The sequence below is a fragment of the Rhinoderma darwinii genome, chromosome 9 (genome assembly GCF_050947455.1).
Source record: "Rhinoderma darwinii isolate aRhiDar2 chromosome 9, aRhiDar2.hap1, whole genome shotgun sequence".
Lineage (NCBI taxonomy): Eukaryota > Metazoa > Chordata > Amphibia > Anura > Rhinodermatidae > Rhinoderma > Rhinoderma darwinii.
Genome location: NC_134695.1, coordinates 83,693,327 through 83,714,958, shown reverse-complemented (window position 1 = coordinate 83,714,958; position 21,632 = coordinate 83,693,327). Strand labels below are relative to the sequence as shown.

Below are 21,632 nucleotides of genomic sequence, written 5' to 3'. Positions count from 1 at the left end.
TTATACATCTTCTTGTATATAGTGATATGGAGCATGCTGGTATAACCTGGGGATCTTCTGTATATAATTATATATGTACAGCTGGTATAAGTTATACATCTTCTTGTATATAGTGATATGGAGCATGCTGGTGTAACCTGGGTATCTTCTGTATATAATTATATATGTACATCTGGTATAAGTTATACATCTTCCTGTATATAGTGATATGGAGCATGCTGGTATAACCTGGGTATCTTCTGTATATAATTATATATGTACAGCTGGTATAAGTTATACATCTTCTTGTATATAGTGATATGGAGCATGCTGGTATAACCTGGGCATCTCCTGTATATAATTATATATGTACAGCTGGTATAAGTTATACATCTTCTTGTATATAGTGATATGGAGCATGCTGGTATAACCCGGGTATCTTCTGTATATAATTATATATGTACAGCTGGTATAAGTTGTACATCTTCTTGTATATAATGATATGGAGCATGCTGGTATAACCTGGGTATCTTCTGTATATAATTATATATGTACGGCTGGTATAAGTTATACATCTTCTTGTATATAGTGATATGGAGCATGCTGGTATAACCTGGGCATCTCCTGTATATAATTATATATGTACAGCTGGTATACGTTATACATCATCTTGTATATAGTGATATGGAGCATGCTGGTATAACCTGGGTATCTTCTGTATATAATTATATATGTACACCTGGTATAAGTTATACATCTTCTTGTATATAGTGATATGGAGCATGCTGGTATAACCTGGGGATCTTCTGTGTATAATTTTATATGTACAGCTGGTATAAGTTATACATCTTCTTGTATATAGTAATATGGAGCATGCTGGTATAACCTGGGTATCTTCTGTATATAATTATATATGTACAGCTGGTATAAGTTATACATATTCCTGTATATAGTGATATGGAGCATGCTGGTATAACCTGGGTATCTTCTGTATATAATTATATATGTACAGCTGGTATAAGTTATACATCTTCTTGTATATAGTGATATGGAGCATGCTGATATAACCTGGGTATCTTCTGTATATAATTATATATGTACAGCTGGTATAAGTGATACATCTTCTTGTATATAGTGATATGGAGCATGCTGGTATAACCTGGGGATCTTCTGTGTATAATTTTATATGTACAGCTGGTATAAGTTATACATCTTCTTGTATATAGTGATATGGAGCATGCTGGTATAACCTGGGTATCTCCTGTATATAATTATATATGTACAGCTGGTATAAGTTATACATCTTCTTGTATATAGTGATATGGAGCATGCTGGTATAACCTGGGTATCTTCTGTATATAATTATATATGTACAGCTGGTATAAGTTATACATCTTCTTGTATATAGTGATATGGAGCATGCTGGTATAACCTGGGTATCTTCTGTATATAATTATATATGTACAGGTTGTATAAGTTATACATCTTCTTGTATATAGTGATATGGAGCATGCTGGTATAACCTGGGTATCTTCTGTATATAATTATATATGTACTGCTGGTATAAGTTATACATCTTCTTGTATATAGTGATATGGAGCATGCTGGTATAACCTGGGCATCTCCTGTATATAATTATATATGTACAGCTGGTATAAGTTATACATCTTCTTGTATATAGTGATATGGAGCATGCTGGTATAACCTGGGGATCTTCTGTGTATAATTTTATATGTACAGCTGGTATAAGTTATACATCTTCTTGTATATAGTGATATGGAGCATGCTGGTATAACCTGGGTATCTCCTGTACATAATTATATATGTGCAGCTGGTATAAGTTATACATCTTCTTGTATATAGTGATATGGAGCATGCTGGTATAACCTGGGTATCTTCTGTATATAATTATATATGTACAGCTGGTATAAGTTATACATCTTCTTGTATATAGTGATATGGAGCATGCTGGTATAACCTGGGTATCTTCTGTATATAATTATATATGTACTGCTGGTATAAGTTATACATATTCCTGTATATAGTGATATGGAGCATGCTGGTATAACCTGGGTATCTCCTGTATATAATTATATATGTACAGCTGGTATAAGTTATACATCTTCTTGTATATAGTGATATGGGGCATGCTGGTATAACCTGGGTATCCTCTGTATATAATTATATATGTACAGCTGGTATAAGTTATACATATTCCTGTATATAGTGATATGGAGCATGCTGGTATAACCTGGGTATCTTCTGTATATAATTATATATGTACAGCTGGTATAAGTTATACATCTTCTTGTATATAGTGATATGGAGCATGCTGGTATAACCTGGGGATCTTCTGTATATAATTATATATGTACAGCTGGTATAAGTTATACATCTTGTATATAGTGATATGGAGCATGCTGGTATAACCTGGGTATCTTCTGTATATAATTATATATGTACAGCCGGTAGAAGTTATACATCTTCTTGTATATAGTGATATGGAGCATGCTGGTATAACCTGGGTATCCTCTGTATATAATTATATATGTACAGCTGGTATAAGTTATACATCTTCTGTATATAATTATATATTGTACAGCTGGTATAACCTGGGTATCTTCTGTATATAATTATATACGTACAGCTGGTATAAGTTATACATCTTCTTGTATATAGTGATATGGATCATGCTGGTATAACCTGGGCATCTACTGTATATAATTATATATGTACAGCTGGTATAAGTTATACATCTTGTATATAGTGATATGGAGCATGCTGGTATAACCTGGGTATCTTCTGTATATAATTATATATGTACAGCTGGTATAAGTTATACATCTTCTTGTATATAGTGATATGGAGCATGCTGGTATAACCTGGGTATCTTCTGTATATAATTATATATGTACTGCTGGTATAAGTTATACATCTTCTTGTATATAGTGATATGGAGCATGCTGGTATAACCTGGGTATCTCCTGTATATAATTATATATGTACAGCTGGTATAAGTTATACATCTTCTTGTATATAGTGATATGGGGCATGCTGGTATAACCTGGGTATCCTCTGTATATAATTATATATGTACAGCTGGTATAAGTTATACATATTCCTGTATATAGTGATATGGAGCATGCTGGTATAACCTGGGTATCTTCTGTATATAATTATATATGTACAGCCGGTAGAAGTTATACATCTTCTTGTATATAGTGATATGGAGCATGCTGGTATAACCTGGGTATCCTCTGTATATAATTATATATGTACAGCTGGTATAAGTTATACATCTGCTTGTATATAGTGATATGGAGCATGCTGGTGTAACCTGGGTATCTTCTGTATATAATTATATATGTACTGCTGGTATAAGTTATACATATTCCTGTATATAGTGATATGGAGCATGCTGTTATAACCTGGGTATCTCCTGTATATAATTATATATGTACAGCTGGTATAAGTTATACATCTTCTTGTATATAGTGATATGGGGCATGCTGGTATAACCTGGGTATCTTCTGTATATAATTATATATGTACTGCTGGTATAAGTTATACATATTCCTGTATATAGTGATATGGAGCATGCTGGTATAACCTGGGTATCTTCTGTATATAATTATATATGTACAGCCGGTAGAAGTTATACATCTTCTTGTATATAGTGATATGGAGCATGCTGGTATAACCTGGGTATCCTCTGTATATAATTATATATGTACAGCTGGTATAAGTTATACATCTGCTTGTATATAGTGATATGGAGCATGCTGGTGTAACCTGGGTATCTTCTATATATAATTATATATTGTACAGCTGGTATAACCTGGGTATCTTTTGTATATAATTATATATGTACAGCTGGTATAAGTTATACATCTTCCTGTATATAGTGATATGGAATTATGCTGGTATAACCTGGGTATCTTCTGTATATAATTATATATGCACAGCTGGTATAAGTTATACATCTTCTTGTATATAGTGATATGGAGCATGCTGGTATAACCTGGGCATCTCCTGTATATAATTATATATGTACAGCTGGTATAAGTTATACATCTTCTTGTATATAGTGATATGGGGCATGCTGGTATAACCTGGGTATCTTCTGTACATAATTATATATGTATAGCTGGTATACGTTATACATCTTCTAGTATATAGTGATATGCAGCATGCTGGTATAACCTGGGTATCTTCTGTATATAATTATATATGTACAGCTGGTATAAGTTATACATCTTCTAGTATATAGTGATATGGAATTATGCTGGTATAACCTGGGTATCTTCTGTATATAATTATATATGCACAGCTGGTATAAGTTATACATCTTCTTGTATATAGTGATATGGAGCATGCTGGTATAACCTGGGCATCTCCTGTATATAATTATATATGTACAGCTGGTATAAGTTATACATCTTCTTGTATATAGTGATATGGGGCATGCTGGTATAACCTGGGTATCTTCTGTATATAATTATACATGTACAGCTGGTATAAGTTATACATCTTCTTGTATATAGTGATATGGAACATGCTGGTATAACCTGGGTATCTCCTGTATATAATTATATATGTACAGCTGGTATAAGTTATACATCTTCTTGTATACAGTGATATGGAGCATGCTGGTATAACCTGGGTATCTCCTGTATATAATTATATATGTATAGCTGGTATAAGTTATACATCTTCTTGTATATAGTGATATGGAGCATGCTGGTATAACCTGGGTATCTTCTGTATATAATTATATATGTACAGCTGGTAGAAGTTATACATCTTCTTGTATATAGTGATATGGGGCATGCTGGTATAACCTGGGTATCTTCTGTATATAATTATATATGTATAGCTGGTATACGTTATACATCTTCTAGTATATAGTGATATGCAGCATGCTGGTATAACCTGGGTATCTTCTGTATATAATTATATATGTACAGCTGGTATAAGTTATACATCTTCCTGTATATAGTGATATGGAATTATGCTGGTATAACCTGGGTATCTTCTGTATATAATTATATATGCACAGCTGGTATAAGTTATACATCTTCTTGTATATAGTGATATGGAGCATGCTGGTATAACCTGGGCATCTCCTGTATATAATTATATATGTACAGCTGGTATAAGTTATACATCTTCTTGTATATAGTGATATGGGGCATGCTGGTACAACCTGGGTATCTTCTGTATATAATTATACATGTACAGCTGGTATAAGTTATACATCTTCTTGTATATAGTGATATGGAACATGCTGGTATAACCTGGGTATCTCCTGTATATAATTATATATGTACAGCTGGTATAAGTTATACATCTTCTTGTATACAGTGATATGGAGCATGCTGGTATAACCTGGGTATCTCCTGTATATAATTATATATGTATAGCTGGTATAAGTTATACATCTTCTTGTATATAGTGATATGGAGCATGCTGGTATAACCTGGGTATCTTCTGTATATAATTATATATGTACAGCTGGTAGAAGTTATACATCTTCTTGTATATAGTGATATGGAGCATGCTGGTATAACCTGTGTATCTTCTGTATATAATTATATATGTAAAGCTGGTATAAGTTATGCATCTTCTTGTATATAGTGATATGGAGCATGCTGGTATAACCTGGGTATCTTCTGTATATAATTATATATGTACAGCTGGTATAAGTTATACATCTTCCTGTATATAGTGATATGGAGCATGCTGGTATAACCTGGGTATCTTCTGTATATAATTATATATGTACAGCTGGTATAAGTTATACATCTTCTTGTATATAGTGATATGGAGCATGCTGGTATAACCTGTGTATCTTCTGTATATAATTATATATATATACAGCTGGTATAAGTTATACATCTTCTTGTATATAGTGATATGGAGCATGCTGGTATAACCTGGGTATCTTCTGTATATAATTATATATGTACAGCTGGTATAAGTTATACATCTTCTTGTATATAGGGATATGGAGCATGCTGGTATAACCTGGGTATCATCTGTATATAATTATATATGTACAGCTGGTATAAGTTATACATCTCCTTGTATATAGTGATATGGAGCATGCTGGTACAACCAGAGTATGGTCTGTATATAATTATATATGTACAGCTGGTATAAGTTATACATCTTCTTGTATATAGTGATATGGAGCATGCTGGTATAACCTGGGTATCTTCTGTATATAATTATATATGTACAGCTGGTATAAGTTATACATCTTCTTGTATATAGTGATATGGAGCATGCTGGTATAACCTGGGCATCTCCTGTATATAATTATATATGTACAGCTGGTATAAGTTATACATCTTCTTGTATATAGTGATATGGGGCATGCTGGTGTAACCTGGGTATCTTCTGTATAGAATTATATATGTACAGCTGGTATAAGTTATACATCTTCTTGTATATAGTGATATGGAGCGTGCTGGTTTAACCTGGGTATCTTCTGTATATAATTATACATGTACAGCTGGTATAAGTTATACATCTTCTTGTATATAGTGATATGGAGCATGCTGGTATAACCTGGGTATCTTCTGTATATAATTATATATGTACAGCAGGTATAAGTTATATATCTTCCTGTATATAGTGATATGGAGCATGCTGGTATAACCTGGGTATCTTCTGTATATAATTATATATGTACAGCTGGTATAACCTGGGTATCTCCTGTATATAATTATATATGTACAGCTGGTATAAGTTATACATCTTCTTGTATACAGTGATATGGAGCATGCTGGTATAACCTCGGCATCTTCTGTATATAATTATATATGTATAGCTGGTATAAGTTATACATCTTCTTGTATATAGTGATATGGAGCATGCTGGTATAACCTGGGTATCTTCTGTGTATAATTATATATGTACGGCTGGTATAAGTTATACATCTTCTTGTATATAGTGATATGGAGCATGCTGGTGTAACCTGGGTATCTTCTGTATATAATTATATATGTACAGCTGGTGTAAGTTATACATCTTCTTGTATACAGTGATATGGAGCATGCTGGTGTAACCTGGGTATCTTCTGTATATAATCATATATGTACAGCTGGTGTAAGTTATACATCTTCTTGTATATAGTGATATGGAGCATGCTGGTATAACCTGGGTATCTTCTGTATATAATTATATATGTACAGCTGGTATAAGTTATACATCTTCTTGTATATAGTGATATGGAGCATGCTGGTATAACCTGGGTATCTTCTGTATATAATTATATATGTACAGCTGGTATAAGTTATACATCTTCTTGTATATAGTGATATGGAGCATGCTGGTATAACCTGGGTATCTTCTGTATATAATTATATATGTACAGCTGGTATAAGTTATACATCTTCTTGTATATAGTGATATGGAGCATGCTAGTATAACCTGGGTATCTTCTGTATATAATTATATATGTACAGCTGGTGTAAGTTATACATCTTCTTGTATACAGTGATATGGAGCATGCTGGTATAACCTGGGCATCTTCTGTATTTAATTATATATGCACAGCTGGTATAAGTTATACATCTTCTTGTATATAGTGATATGGAGCATGCTGGTATAACCTGGGCATCTTCTGTATATAATTATATATGTACAGCTGGTATAAGTTATATATCTTCTTGTATATAGTGATATGGAGCATGCTGGTATAACCTGGGTATCTTCTGTATATAATTATATATGTACACCTGGTATAAGTTATACATCTTCTTGTATATAGTGATATGGAGCATGCTGGTATAACCTGGGTATCTTCTGTATATAATTATATATGTACAGCTGGTATAAGTTATACATCTTCTTGTATATGGTGATATGGAGCGTGCTGGTATAACCTGGGTATCTTCTGTATATAATTATATATGTACAGGTGGTATAAGTTATACATCTTCCTGTATATAGTGATATGGAGCATGCTGGTATAACCTGGGTATCTTCTGTATATAATTATATATGTACAGCTGGTATAAGTTATACATCTTCTTGTATATAGTGATATGGAGCATGCTGGTATAACCTGGGTATCTTCTGTATATAATTATATATGTACAGCTGGTATAAGTTATACATCTTCTTGTATATAGTGATATGGAGCATGCTGGTATAACCTGGGCATCTTCTGTATATAATTATATATGTACAGCTGGTATAAGTTATACATCTTCCTGTATATAGTGATATGGAGCATGCTGGTATAACCTGGGTATCTTCTGTATATAATTATATATGTACGGCTGGTATAAGTTATACATCTTCTTGTATATAGTGATATGGAGCATGCTGGTATAACCTGGGTATCTTCTGTATATAATTATATATGTACAGCTGGTATAAGTTATACATCTTCTTGTATATAGTGATATGGAGCATGCTGGTATAACCTGGGTATCTTCTGTATATAATTATATATGCACAGCCGGTATAAGTTATACATCTTCTTGTATATAGTGATATGGAGCATGCTGGTATAACCTGGGTATCTTCTGTATATAATTATATATGTACAGCCGGTATAAGTTATACATCTTCTTGTATATAGTGATATGGAGCATGCTGGTATAACCTGGGTATCTAATGTATATAATTATATATGTACAGCTGGTATAAGTTATACATCTTCCTGTATATAGTGATATGGAGCATGCTGGTACAACCTGGGTATATTCTGTATATAATGATACATGTACAGCTGGTATAAGTTATACATCTTACTGTATATAGTGATATGGAGCATGCTGGTATAACCTGGGTATCTTCTGTATATAATTATATATGTGCAGCTGGTATAAGTTATACATCTTCTTGTATATAGTGATATGGAGCATGCTGGTATAACCTGGGTATCTTCTGTATATAATTATATATGTGCAGCTGGTATAAGTTATACATCTTCTTGTATATAGTGATATGGAGCATGCTGGTATAACCTGGGTATCTTCTGTATATAATTATATATGTACAGCTGGTATAAGTTATACATCTTCTTGTATATAGTGATATGGAGCATGCTGGTATAACCTGGGTATCTCCTGATATATAATACATAAGAGGATACATGATAAACATGCATAATGGTTCTTGATGTCTCTCTAGTGCACAATGAGTTACCGTACATTAAGCATGGCCGCCACAAGCTGTGCTCACATTAATATATTGTATTATCCGGCTATAACCTTTACCTTTGAGTGACATCTCACGCCCTGTAGGAAATTTGTTCTCACCCTACCGGGCTCAAACACGCGAGTGCCAGGCGCTATCACTGCCAGCTGTCATTAACCCTTTTGAGGGTTACCCTCAGTTACCTGCTCTGTATCTTGTAATCCTCCCTGCATGGACTTAATCACAGCAGTGAAGGGGTAAACTGCGGATTCAGCTTAATAATAATTGAATCACGTCAGAATGTTCAGATGTAAATAACAGGACAATTAGAGACAGATTACCAGCTACAATGATGTTATGAGCGACGCGTCTGCTGGACGGGGCTGCGGTGCAGCTGATGTATCCGAGGCTTACTGAGTAATGAAGCACAATATACAGAGACAGGACAATGTGTAAGTGAATTACACCCTGAAGACAAACTAATGGACATGTCACATTATCATGTTAACCTAATCCTCCCTGTCACTTTCTTAAAGGGCTCCTCCATATCTAAATAAAGCGTAATCATTGTCTAATGAAAAGTCCTGTAACTATTATACTGTGTGTTTAAATTCTGCTTGCTGTCAGTGAACGGGGGACATTCAGAGGCTGAAAACCCATAGGGCACTAATACTTCTCACAGATGAGGGTTTGTCACAATTTTATCCAGACTAGTCAATCTACACACACAGCAGCACAAATCTCTGCAACAAAGAATCTGTGCAAGTAAAATGTATCAGTCTGGAGTTCAGACTGGATACAATTGTAGCAAACTCTCAGCTGTGAGAATTTTCAGGTCTGGACAGGTTTTTAGCCTCTGGGTATAAATGAGAAGATTTTGATTCACTGACAGAGAAAGTTTGCTTCGTTTTCTTGGTTCTGACTGCTGCTTCTGGTCTTGATCACATTACATTGCAGTTCTGTGCTGGAGTGACATCATTTCGTTGTCCCTGGAGTGACATCATATGTCTGCATCGCTGTAACACAAGAAATATTGGAATCCGGGCATTGTTTCATTATGTGACTGCTAAGATGCGCACATGGCTGGGGTAGGGCTGTGTATGAGTGAGGGAGGCTGAGGAAGGAAGTATCTGTAGTTTGCTTGCTTCACAGGTGCTTCCTCCTCTATCTGCTCGCTAGATTTTATATACAGGTGTGGTGCACGCTAGACTATGGCTAAGTCCCCATGCCAGCTTAGGGCTCTGATCCAGCACGTGGTAGTCAAGGGTGGATATGCTAGAAGTGGAGCTTCCACTCCGGCGTCAGCACCATCCTCCCTATATCATGAGACAACGCTGTATTGCAGAGCCATAGGCTGGAGGTCAATGGTGTGCAGGATCTATATACAATATAAAAGCCCAATTTGAATTTACATAGTGAGAACTCTCTATATAGAATGATTCCATCACTGCGCCTTCACATAGACAGCGGCTGTTCTCTTAGGATATGTTCACAGAGTTTCTTTGGAAAAATCAGCTCCGTTTTTTTTTAAACGTTTTTTTCCGCGATTTTTGCTGTGTTTTTTTAGGCGTTTTTTTTTTGCTATTTCTTCAACAGACCGAGGGAATAACCGCGAGCGTTTTTTTGCCAAGATACGTGTTTATTTCCGTCTCCTATTGATTTTTAATTCAATGGGGTTTTTGAGGCAGAAAACGCCTCAAGATAGAGCATGTCGCTTCTTTTTCCCCACAAGCGGTTTTATTTTATGCTCGTGAGAAAAAACCACGCCCACAACTCCCATTGAAGTCAATAGGAGGCAATTTCTGCTTTTTTTTTTTTGCCGCGGTTTCTGTGTCAACAGGGCCTTATACAACATTGGTGGCCATGGTTAGGGGCATATATGAGACACTATTGCAGCACCCCTATAGCCTCTGAATGGGTCAGACCTCAATGATCTAAGATTTTTTTTAAACTATATTTTAAGAAATGAACAACAAAACCGTTATAAAGAATAAGACTACAGACATTTCAAAGCAAAAAAAGAGCCCCTTATAGATCCCGCCAACAACATTTTTCTAGGTATTTAAAATAAACGGATTTAATGTTAAGGTTTTATTTTGGGCTCCTGTTTCCATGACGGTTCTCTCTCCCTTACAAGTAATCTTGAAATATTTTTTTATTACTATCCAATAATCCAGAATAATTGATAATCTGGCACCTATCAGGTCCCTTTGATGCAGGAATTTTACTGTACACACCCATCTAAAACTGGGAACTTGCAACCTTGCAGATTCTGCCACCCAGTGGAGATGTTACTGAACTGCAGGACTATAATCGCACCCATCTAAAACTGGGAACTTGCAACCTTGCAGATTCTGCCACCCAGTGGAGATGTTGCTGAACTGCAGGACTATAATCGCACCCATCTAAAACTGGGAACTTGCAACCTTGCAGATTCTGCCACCCAGTGGAGATGTTGCTGAACTGCAGGACTATAATCGCACCCATCTAAAACTGGGAACTTGCAACCTTGCAGATTCTGCCACCCAGTGGAGATGTTGCTGAACTGCAGGACTATAATCGCACCCATCTAAAACTGGGAACTTGCAACCTTGCAGATTCTGCCACCCAGTGGAGAAGTTACTGAACTGCAGGACTATTATCGCACCGATCTAAAACTGGGATCTTGCAACCTTGCAGATTCTGCCACCCAGTGGAGATGTTGCTGAACTGCAGGACTATAATCGCACCCATCTAAAACTGGGAACTTGCAACCTTGCAGATTCTGCCACCCAGTGGAGAAGTTACTGAACTGCAGGACTATTATCGCACCGATCTAAAACTGGGATCTTGCAACCTTGCAGATTCTGCCACCCAGTGGAGATGTTACTGAACTGCAGGACTATTATCGCACCCATCTAAAACTGGGAACTTGCAACCTTGCAGATTCTGCCACCCAGTGGAGAAGTTACTGAACTGCAGGACTATAATCGCACCCATCTAAAACTAGGAACTTGCAAACCTGCAAAATAATGCAGATTCTGCCACCCAGTGGAGAAATTGTTTAACTGCTGGACTAAACAAAGAAGAAAAAGTAAATAAAGAAAAAACATGTTCAGTACTGACTTGTATATTAAAGTTTGCCTGGCCTGTTTCATATTGTAATACGGGAACAGCGCACCTCACATTTTCTATAGGGCTTAATCATACTCTGCTTAGATGACCTGTCATAGAAACATAATAGGTGATAGCAGGTGGGGCCCTAAGACCACCAAAGATTACTTCTATTGTAGTGATGTGAACATGACCTCGGAGATATATGACAGAGTGAGGAACTCTTATAGGCCACGTTCAGACTTAGCAGAATTGGAGTCACTGCACCGAAAATCCGCAATAACGTACAGAACAATACATGTGACCAACCTTAACGGTTCCATATGGATGTCAAATTTGACAATCGCAGGGATTCCCATAGGCAAATATTGAAATTGCTAAAATTTTGCTGAGACTCACGGACAACAAAAAGCGGCCAGGGAGCCCGAGCCTAAATGGACACAAGTTCTACTCAATTACATTGTTTCAGTTTCACCGATCAGTCCAAGATTGAGAACAGCAGAGTAAAGACTTTATGTTCTGCAAGATTTGAAAGCAGCCGATAAAACGCTCCGTCTAATTATCTCCAGGAACTAATTACAGGTTTTCAGTCAGACTTTCTAATACATAGGATTGTAACGTTCACTGCTTGTTATTATTCGGAGGGTCTCTTCAGCAGGAAGTAGAAAATGTTCAAAATTAACCATCCACATTGTTATTCATGTGCAGACCTGATGGCTTCTCTGGAGGGTCCTGCACAACATTATGGGGAACTTTTGTTCCAGATATTTAGGCACAAAAGGCTCACATTTAATCGGATAGGCGCTATTACTGTTTATATTCTGTAAAGTTATGTCACTTTGAAAATACATTACACTACTTATCCTGTACTGATCCTGAGTTACATCATGTATTATACTCCAGAGCTGCACTCACTATTCTGCTGGTGGAGTCACTGTGTACATACATTACATTACTTATCCTGTACTGATCCTGAGTTACATCATGTATTATACTCCAGAGCTGCACTCACTATTCTGCTGGTGGAGTCACTGTGTACATACATTACATTACTTATCCTGTACTGATCCTGAGTTACATCCTGTATTATACTCCAGAGCTGCACTCACTATTCTGCTGGTGGAGTCACTGTGTACATACATTACATTACTTATCCTGTACTGATCCTGAGTTACATCATGTATTATACTCCAGAGCTGCACTCACTATTCTGCTGGTGGAGTCACTGTGCACATACATTACATTACTTATCCTGTACTGATCCTGAGTTAGATCCTGTATTATACTCCAGAGCTGCACTCACTATTCTGCTGGTGGAGTCACTGTGTACATACATTACATTACTTATCCTGTACTGATCCTGAGTTATATCCTGTATTATACTCCAGAGCTGCACTCACTATTCTGCTGGTGGAGTATCTGTGTACATACATTACATTACTTATCCTGTACTGATCCTGAGTTACATCCTGTATTATACTCCAGAGCTGCACTCACTATTCTGCTGGTAGATTCACTGTGTACATACATTACACTACTTATCCTGTACTGATCCTGAGTTATATCCTGTATTATACTCCAGAGCTGCACTCACTATTCTGCTGGTGGAGTCACTGTGTACATACATTACTTATCCTGTACCGATCCTGAGTTACATCCTGTATTATACTCCAGAGCTGCACTCACTATACTGCTGGTGGAGTCACTGTGTACATACATTACATTACTTATCCTGTATTATACTCCAGAGCTGTTCTCACTATACTGCTGGTGGAGTCACTGTGTACATACATTACTTATCCTGTACTGATCCTGAGGCACAAAAGGCTCACATTTAATCGGATAGGCGCTATTACTGTTTATATTCTGTAAAGTTATGTCACTTTGAAAATACATTACACTACTTATCCTGTACTGATCCTGAGTTACATCATGTATTATACTCCAGAGCTGCACTCACTATTCTGCTGGTGGAGTCACTGTGTACATACATTACATTACTTATCCTGTACTGATCCTGAGTTACATCATGTATTATACTCCAGAGCTGCACTCACTATTCTGCTGGTGGAGTCACTGTGCACATACATTACATTACTTATCCTGTACTGATCCTGAGTTAGATCCTGTATTATACTCCAGAGCTGCACTCACTATTCTGCTGGTGGAGTCACTGTGTACATACATTACATTACTTATCCTGTACTGATCCTGAGTTATATCCTGTATTATATTCCAGAGCTGCACTCACTATTCTGCTGGTGGAGTATCTGTGTACATACATTACATTACTTATCCTGTACTGATCCTGAGTTACATCCTGTATTATACTCCAGAGCTGCACTCACTATTCTGCTGGTAGATTCACTGTGTACATACATTACACTACTTATCCTGTACTGATCCTGAGTTATATCCTGTATTATACTCCAGAGCTGCACTCACTATTCTGCTGGTGGAGTCACTGTGTACATACATTACATTACTTATCCTGTACTGATCCTGAGTTATATCCTGTATTATACTCCAGAGCTGCATTCACTATTCTGCGGGTGGAGTCACTGTGTACATACATTACATTACTTATCCTGTACTGATCCCGAGTTATATCCTGTATTATACTCCAGAGCTGCACTCACTATTCTACTGGTGGAGTCACTGTGTGCATACATTACTTATCCTGTACTGATCCTGAGTTATATCCTGTATTATACTCCACAGCTGCACTCACTATTCTGCTGGTGGAGTCACTGTGTACATACATTACATTACTTATCCTGTACTGATCCGGAGTTATATCCTGCATTATACTCCAGAGCTGCACTCACTATTCTGCTGGTGGAGTCACTGTGTACATACATTACATTACTTATCCTGTACTGATCCTGAGTTACATCCTGTATTATACTCCAGAGCTGCACTGACTATTCTGCTGGTGGAGTCACTGTGTACATACATTACTTATCCTGTACTGATCCTGAGTTACATCCTGTATTATACTCCAGAGCTGCACTCACTATTCTGCTGGTGGAGTCACTGTGTACATACATTACATTACTTATCCTGTACTGATCCTGAGTTACATCCTGTATTATACTCCACAGCTGCAATTACTGTTCTGCTGGTCATCATTGGAAATAGTCAGCAAGCTTGTCATCAGACAAACCCAACAGCTTAGCTAAACCCCTATAATACAAATGACTGTGTACAGTGCCTGGTGTAAAGACTACCACTCCTAGAGCAAGGTATGTACAGTAAAAAAGCAGGAAATGCTGGGGGATTTCCGCTCTGAAGCCTACAGAATTGTGATTGCAACTCTGAAGTATATAATACAGGCTGTAGCTTAGCATCAGTACAAAATAAGTAATGTCATGTATGTACACTTGTTATGTAGATTAGTCCTTTATGTAAACTGTAAAATTGTGTTCAGTGTTTGACATTCCCATAAAGATCCTTGGTTGCCACAGACACAGCTTCAAATTTTATCTTGTGATTATGTACAAAGAAGAAAGAATCATTAACCCCAACCTCATAATACCAGATCCACCTACCTGGAACATCACCGTGAAAAACACCACAACGATTGTAGTTGCCACAAAATAGTCTTTAGCTTTTACTTTTTTCCCATCCAGCAAAATGACCAAAGCAAATGCGACTGCGCCCCGAAGTCCACCATATGACATCACAACTTGGTCTATTCTGTCCAGTGGGAGGAGTCTAAAGTGGTTCAAAACGCAAGTCTGTAGCACAACACCTAAAGTATTAAAAAAACACAAAAAAGAAAAAACTGTTTATTTCACGACTCAATTTCTGTAATATTGAACTTCAGTCACCATTATCTCTTGGAGAATTTAAGGGGGGTGTTCACGTTAAACAACTATTTTCTGTTAGTCAAATGTACACAGTGACTCCACCAGCAGAATAGTGAGTGCAGCTCTGGAGTATAATACAGGATGTAACTCAGAATCAGTACAGGATAAGTAATGTATGTACACAGTGACTCCACCAGCAGAATAGTGAGTGCAGCTCTGGAGTATAATACAGGATGTGACTCAGGATCAGTACAGGATAAGTAATGTAATGTATGTACACAGTGACTCCACCAACAGAATAGTGAGTGCAGCTCTGGAGTATAATACAGGATGTAACTCAGGATCAGTACAGGATAAGTAATGTAATGTATGTACACAGTGACTCCACCAGCAGAATAGGGAGTGCAGCTCTGGAGTATAATACAGGATGTGACTCAGGATCAGTACAGGATAAGTAATGTAATGTATGTACACAGTGACTCCACCAACAGAATAGTGAGTGCAGCTCTGGAGTATAATATAGGATGTAACTCAGGATCAGTACAGGATAAGTAATGTAATGTATGTACACAGTGACTCCACCAGCAGAATAGTGAGTGCAGCTCTGGAGTATAATACAGGATGTAACTCAGGATCAGTACAGGATAAGTAGTGTAATGTATGTACACAGTGACTCCACCAGCAGAATAGTGAGTGCAGCTCTGGAGTATAATACAGGATGTAACTCAGGATCAGTACAGGATAAGTAATGTAATGTATGTACACAGTGACTCCACCAGCAGAATAGTGAGTGCAGCTCTGGAGTATAATACAGGATGTAACTCAGGATCAGTACAGGATAAGTAGTGTAATGTATGTACACAGTGACTCCACCAGCAGAATAGTGAGTGCAGCTCTGGAGTATAATACAGGATGTAACTCAGGATCAGTACAGGATAAGTAATGTAATGTATGTACACAGTGACTCCACCAGCAGAATAGTGAGTGCAGCTCTGGAGTATAATACAGGATGTAACTCAGGATCAGTACAGGATAAGTAGTGTAATGTATGTACACAGTGACTCCACCAGCAGAATAGTGAGTGCAGCTCTGGAGTATAATACAGGATGTAACTCAGGATCAGTACAGGATAAGTAATGTAATGTATGTACACAGTGACTCCACCAGCAGAATAGCGAGTGCAGCTCTGGAGTATAATACAGGATGTAACTCATGATAAATAATGTATATACAAATTAATAACTTTTTGTTATGTAGATTATTTGTATACAGAACCATAAAAAAGGTCAACATACACTTTAAACATAATGACAAACATATCGTAGGTTATCCTTCTCTGCAGCAGACAGACATGAGTTGCGCTTGCCAATGACTAACAAGGTATTCCTACATTTATTTTTGCTGAAGGGAAAAATGCAAAAGACTCACCAATAGCCCTGAACACAAGGATGAAGATGAGGGTGGACAGGACCAGTGCTGTGTCCCATGTCCACTTAGATGTGTCCACTGCGGATATTCCAAGGAAGATGAAGATGATGGTCTCAGAGCTGCTGGCTAACGTCTTCATCGTGTATTTGACGGTGGTCCTAGATTTGTTGGAGATGTTTGCTTCTACATACTTTTTGCAGCATAAGCCACAGAATGTCACCCTGTGCAGGAAATATAAAAATTTCTACCATTATAACCGTAATAACAGAACTACACCCTAGACCCCCACAGAGCAGGTGGCTCCAAAACTGCAGTGGAACTACACATCCCAGGAGTGTCACATGTGGCTGTCACCTGTAATATTTATCCAGGTGTAAAAACACTAACCGGCAATACTATACAATGTACAAGTCGGGTGAATATAACCTGTTCTTTCCAAAACCACCACTAGATGGAGCTCCAACTTTGCAATTTCCCCAGGCACCAATTTTTATAATTTTTTTCCATGAAATCCGCAGCATATGGAAAATTCAACGTGTTATGAACCCCATCATCGAATACGAAAGAATCTATAAACCCCTAAAACTGATGATCTATAAAGGAATCTGCAGGTCTAATTTCTATTAAATTGTAATCTTTGTATTTTGAAAAGTTCTGCAATCGTCTAAACACTGTGGTTCAATTCTTCATCGTTTTTAGATCTCTGCATGCGGTCAGTGAATGAAAGCGTTCTTGACATTCAGAGGCTGAAAGCGTGTCATGATCTAGCTCGGTCAACAGCTGCAGTGTTCCTAACAATGTCTCTAATAATGAACCTCATAGTTTTGAGCCTCCGGATGCAAACAAGAGTTATTATACACTGGCAGCAAACAAAGATTTGGAAAAGTAGAAAGTTTCAGAATGTTTACATAAAACTGGACGGCGACGCCGGTGATGCCATCATTCTTATTTGGACAAGTATGGAAGTGTCATTGCAGCACATGTTGTATTGAATCCCGGGCAGATTGTGTGGGCCGGGGCTTATATTATACTGTAGTCGCTATAGAGAAGCAGGTCACACAGATGAGTCACTGAGAAGCGCTCATTCACCTCGTTCTTTTCACATCGCTTTTGTGACTCAGGTTTATTTCTTTGCTGTGGATAAACTTTAGGCCTTGTTCACACAGCGTCTATTCGATGCATTTTTTTACTTGTTTTACACGCCGAAGAACGCATGCTTTAAGCTTCCCATTGACATCAATGGGAAAGCGCATTGTAGTGCAAACTGCATACAATGCGTTTTTTTTATTGTCCACGTGTATAAAAAACGCGCCGTGTAAAGAAGCGTCTAATTCCCATAGTCAATGGGAATCCTAATTACGTTCCACAAAAATGCGCCAAAAACGTGTCAAAAACGCCTGTATAATAAAAAATGCTTTACGAAAACGCTAGCGTTTGACACGTTTACGCGTCATTTTTTTGAGCGCCGCGTGAACAAGGCCTTATTTTTTATAAATGCAACATTTTCAACAATGCCGTGTGATAAAGGAAAAAATAGCGGCCCATTCTATACAAGACACTGGAACATACCAGTCCAGGCAGCTAGGATTATGTTACAATATTTTACAAGAAGTTGAGCTTTTATTTGTATTACACACAAGGCCAGGTTTATATGAGCCATTGTGTAACACCGAGACACAGCGGGCACTCGATCTACTTCACCCACAGAAACACTCACTGACCCACCTCTTCTACTAATAGCCACACCACTAACAATGCCAGCCATAGTGCCCACCAACAAGGTCAGCCATAGTGCCCACCAACAAGGTCAGCCATAGTGCCCACCAACAAGGTCAGCCATAGTGCCCACCAACAAGGTCAGCCAGTGCCCACCAACGTCAGCCAGTGCCCACCAGCAATGTCAGCCATAGTGCCCACCAGCAATGTCAGCCATAGTGCCCACCAGCAATGTCAGCCATAGTGCCCACCAGCAATGTCAGCCATTTTGCCCACCAGCAATGTCAGCCATAGTGCCCACCAGCAATGTCAGCCATAGTGCCCACCAGCAATGTCAGCCATAGTGCCCACCAGCAATGTCAGCCATAGTGCCCACCAGCAATGTCAGCCATAGTGCCCACCAGCAATGTCAGCCATAGTGCCCACCAGCAATGTCAGCCATAGTGCCCACCAACAATGCCAGCCATAGTGCCCACCAGCAATGCCAGCCATAGTGCCCACTAGCAATGTTAGCCATAGTGCCCACCAGCAATGTCAGCCATAGTGCCCACCAGCAATGTCAGCCATAGTGCCCACCAGCAATGTCAGCCATAGTGCCCACCAGCAATGTCAGCCATAGTGCCCACAAGCAATGTCAGCCATAGTGCCCACCAGCAATGTCAGCCATAGTGCCCACCAGCAATGTCAGCCATAGTGCCCACCAACAATGCCAGCCATAGTGCCCACCAGCAATGCCAGCCATAGTGCCCACTAGCAATGTTAGCCATAGTGCCCACCAGCAATGTCAGCCATAGTGCCCACCAGCAATGTCAGCCATAGTGCCCACCAGCAATGTCAGCCATAGTGCCCACCAGCAATGTCAGCCATAGTGCCCACCAGCAATGTCAGCCATAGTGCCCACCAGCAATGTCAGCCATAGTGCCCACCAGCAATGTCAGCCATAGTGCCCACCAACAATGCCAGCCATAGTGCCCACCAGCAATGCCAGCCATAGTGCCCACTAGCAATGTCAGCCATAGTGCCCACCAGCAATGTCAGCCATAGTGCCCACCAGCAATGTCAGCCATTTTGCCCACCAGCAATATCAGCCATAGTGCCCACCAGCAATGTCAGCCATAGTGCCCACCAGCAATGTCAGCCATAGTGCCCACCAGCAATGTCAGCCATAGTGCCCACCAGCAATGTCAGCCATAGTGCCCACCAGCAATGCCAGCCATAGTGCCCACTAGCAATGTTAGCCATAGTGCCCACCAGCAATGTCAGCCATAGTGCCCACCAGCAGTCAGCCATAGTGCCCACCAGCAATGTCAGCCATAGTGCCCACCAGCAATGTCAGCCATAGTGCCCACCAGCAATGTCAGCCATAGTGCCCACCAACAATGCCAGCCATAGTGCCCACCAGCAATGCCAGCCATAGTGCCCACTAGCAATGTTAGCCATAGTGCCCACCAGCAATGTCAGCCATAGTGCTCCACCTTATAGTTTACATACTGGCAGTATCCAACGGTGTCTCCCAAGTTCTGCTGCCATGCTGGGTGTGTCTGTAGGTGTTGGTGCGGGTGAAGCATCTAGGACCGATGCTGTCACCACGTGGTTGCTGCACGATGACATTATCACAATCTGCTGAGCAGCCAAACAAACGAGGGAAGCCGTCAGTTGCTCGGGCAGTCTATCCGGGGAGAGGGCAGCGATCCTCCCCATTGTCCTCTACAGATAGGGGCTTACGGTGCACTTAAACTTTAACTTGTGCTGCATTTTTCTGACAGCAGAATTCCCAGGAGAGCCGCTGGTCAACCGAAGTGCAACGGGTCCTGCCGTCTTTCCAACTCTGCTTGGTGCTAATGCCATCTTTAATTACATCCTCCCCCCCCCCCTCCTATGTGGATGGAAAAAAACACGTCCGTCAAGTTTCTACCAGTCATCTACAGCTATCCTAGACCCGTGTACATCCGTAGTAAAATAAATAAGCCGCCAATGCGATCTCATCTCCCTGAACCCTCTTTCAATGACACATTTATTTAATGCTCATTACTCACTACAGGGCAGAGATAGAAAAACGGAAAAGGGGTCTAGAACCCTTTAATAAAAAAAAAAAAAAAAAATATGTTTAGTAATAAAATAAGAAAAGTCGTCACTTTGTAATATAAACTTGTTTGTATTTTGCAACATTTCCCAGGTGTCAGAGCGCAGGCAGCGGTGTACATGGAGGGGATCATTCTGGTTACCATGGTTGTGTGTAGGATCATGTATTTATCTCCGTTGTAATTGTATTTATATTTTATATAAGAAAAATCTGCCGCTTACTGAACCGCACAATGTGACAATGTATTTACATCTATAAATATGAACATGGAAAACCAATCTTAGCTCAGCGGCTCAGCCTACAAACACCTGCTGGGGGAACAAGTAAGGACCCCATTAACTCTATCGGCAGCCTATAGAGAGAAG

General features: G+C 38.8%; 1 protein-coding gene across 1 annotated transcript in view; it reads right to left on the bottom strand.

Moving 5' to 3' along the window:
* SLC9A5 (solute carrier family 9 member A5) overlaps positions 1-21,632 on the bottom strand; it is a 70,712-nt gene that overhangs the window by 28,889 nt on the left and 20,191 nt on the right. Inside the window, exons 6-7 of the mRNA XM_075838369.1 lie at positions 17,469-17,689; positions 15,780-15,982 (exon numbers count right to left, since the gene is read on the bottom strand). Of these exons, the coding sequence (XP_075694484.1) occupies positions 15,780-15,982; positions 17,469-17,689 (424 nt within the window). The remainder of the gene's footprint in view (positions 1-15,779; positions 15,983-17,468; positions 17,690-21,632) is intronic.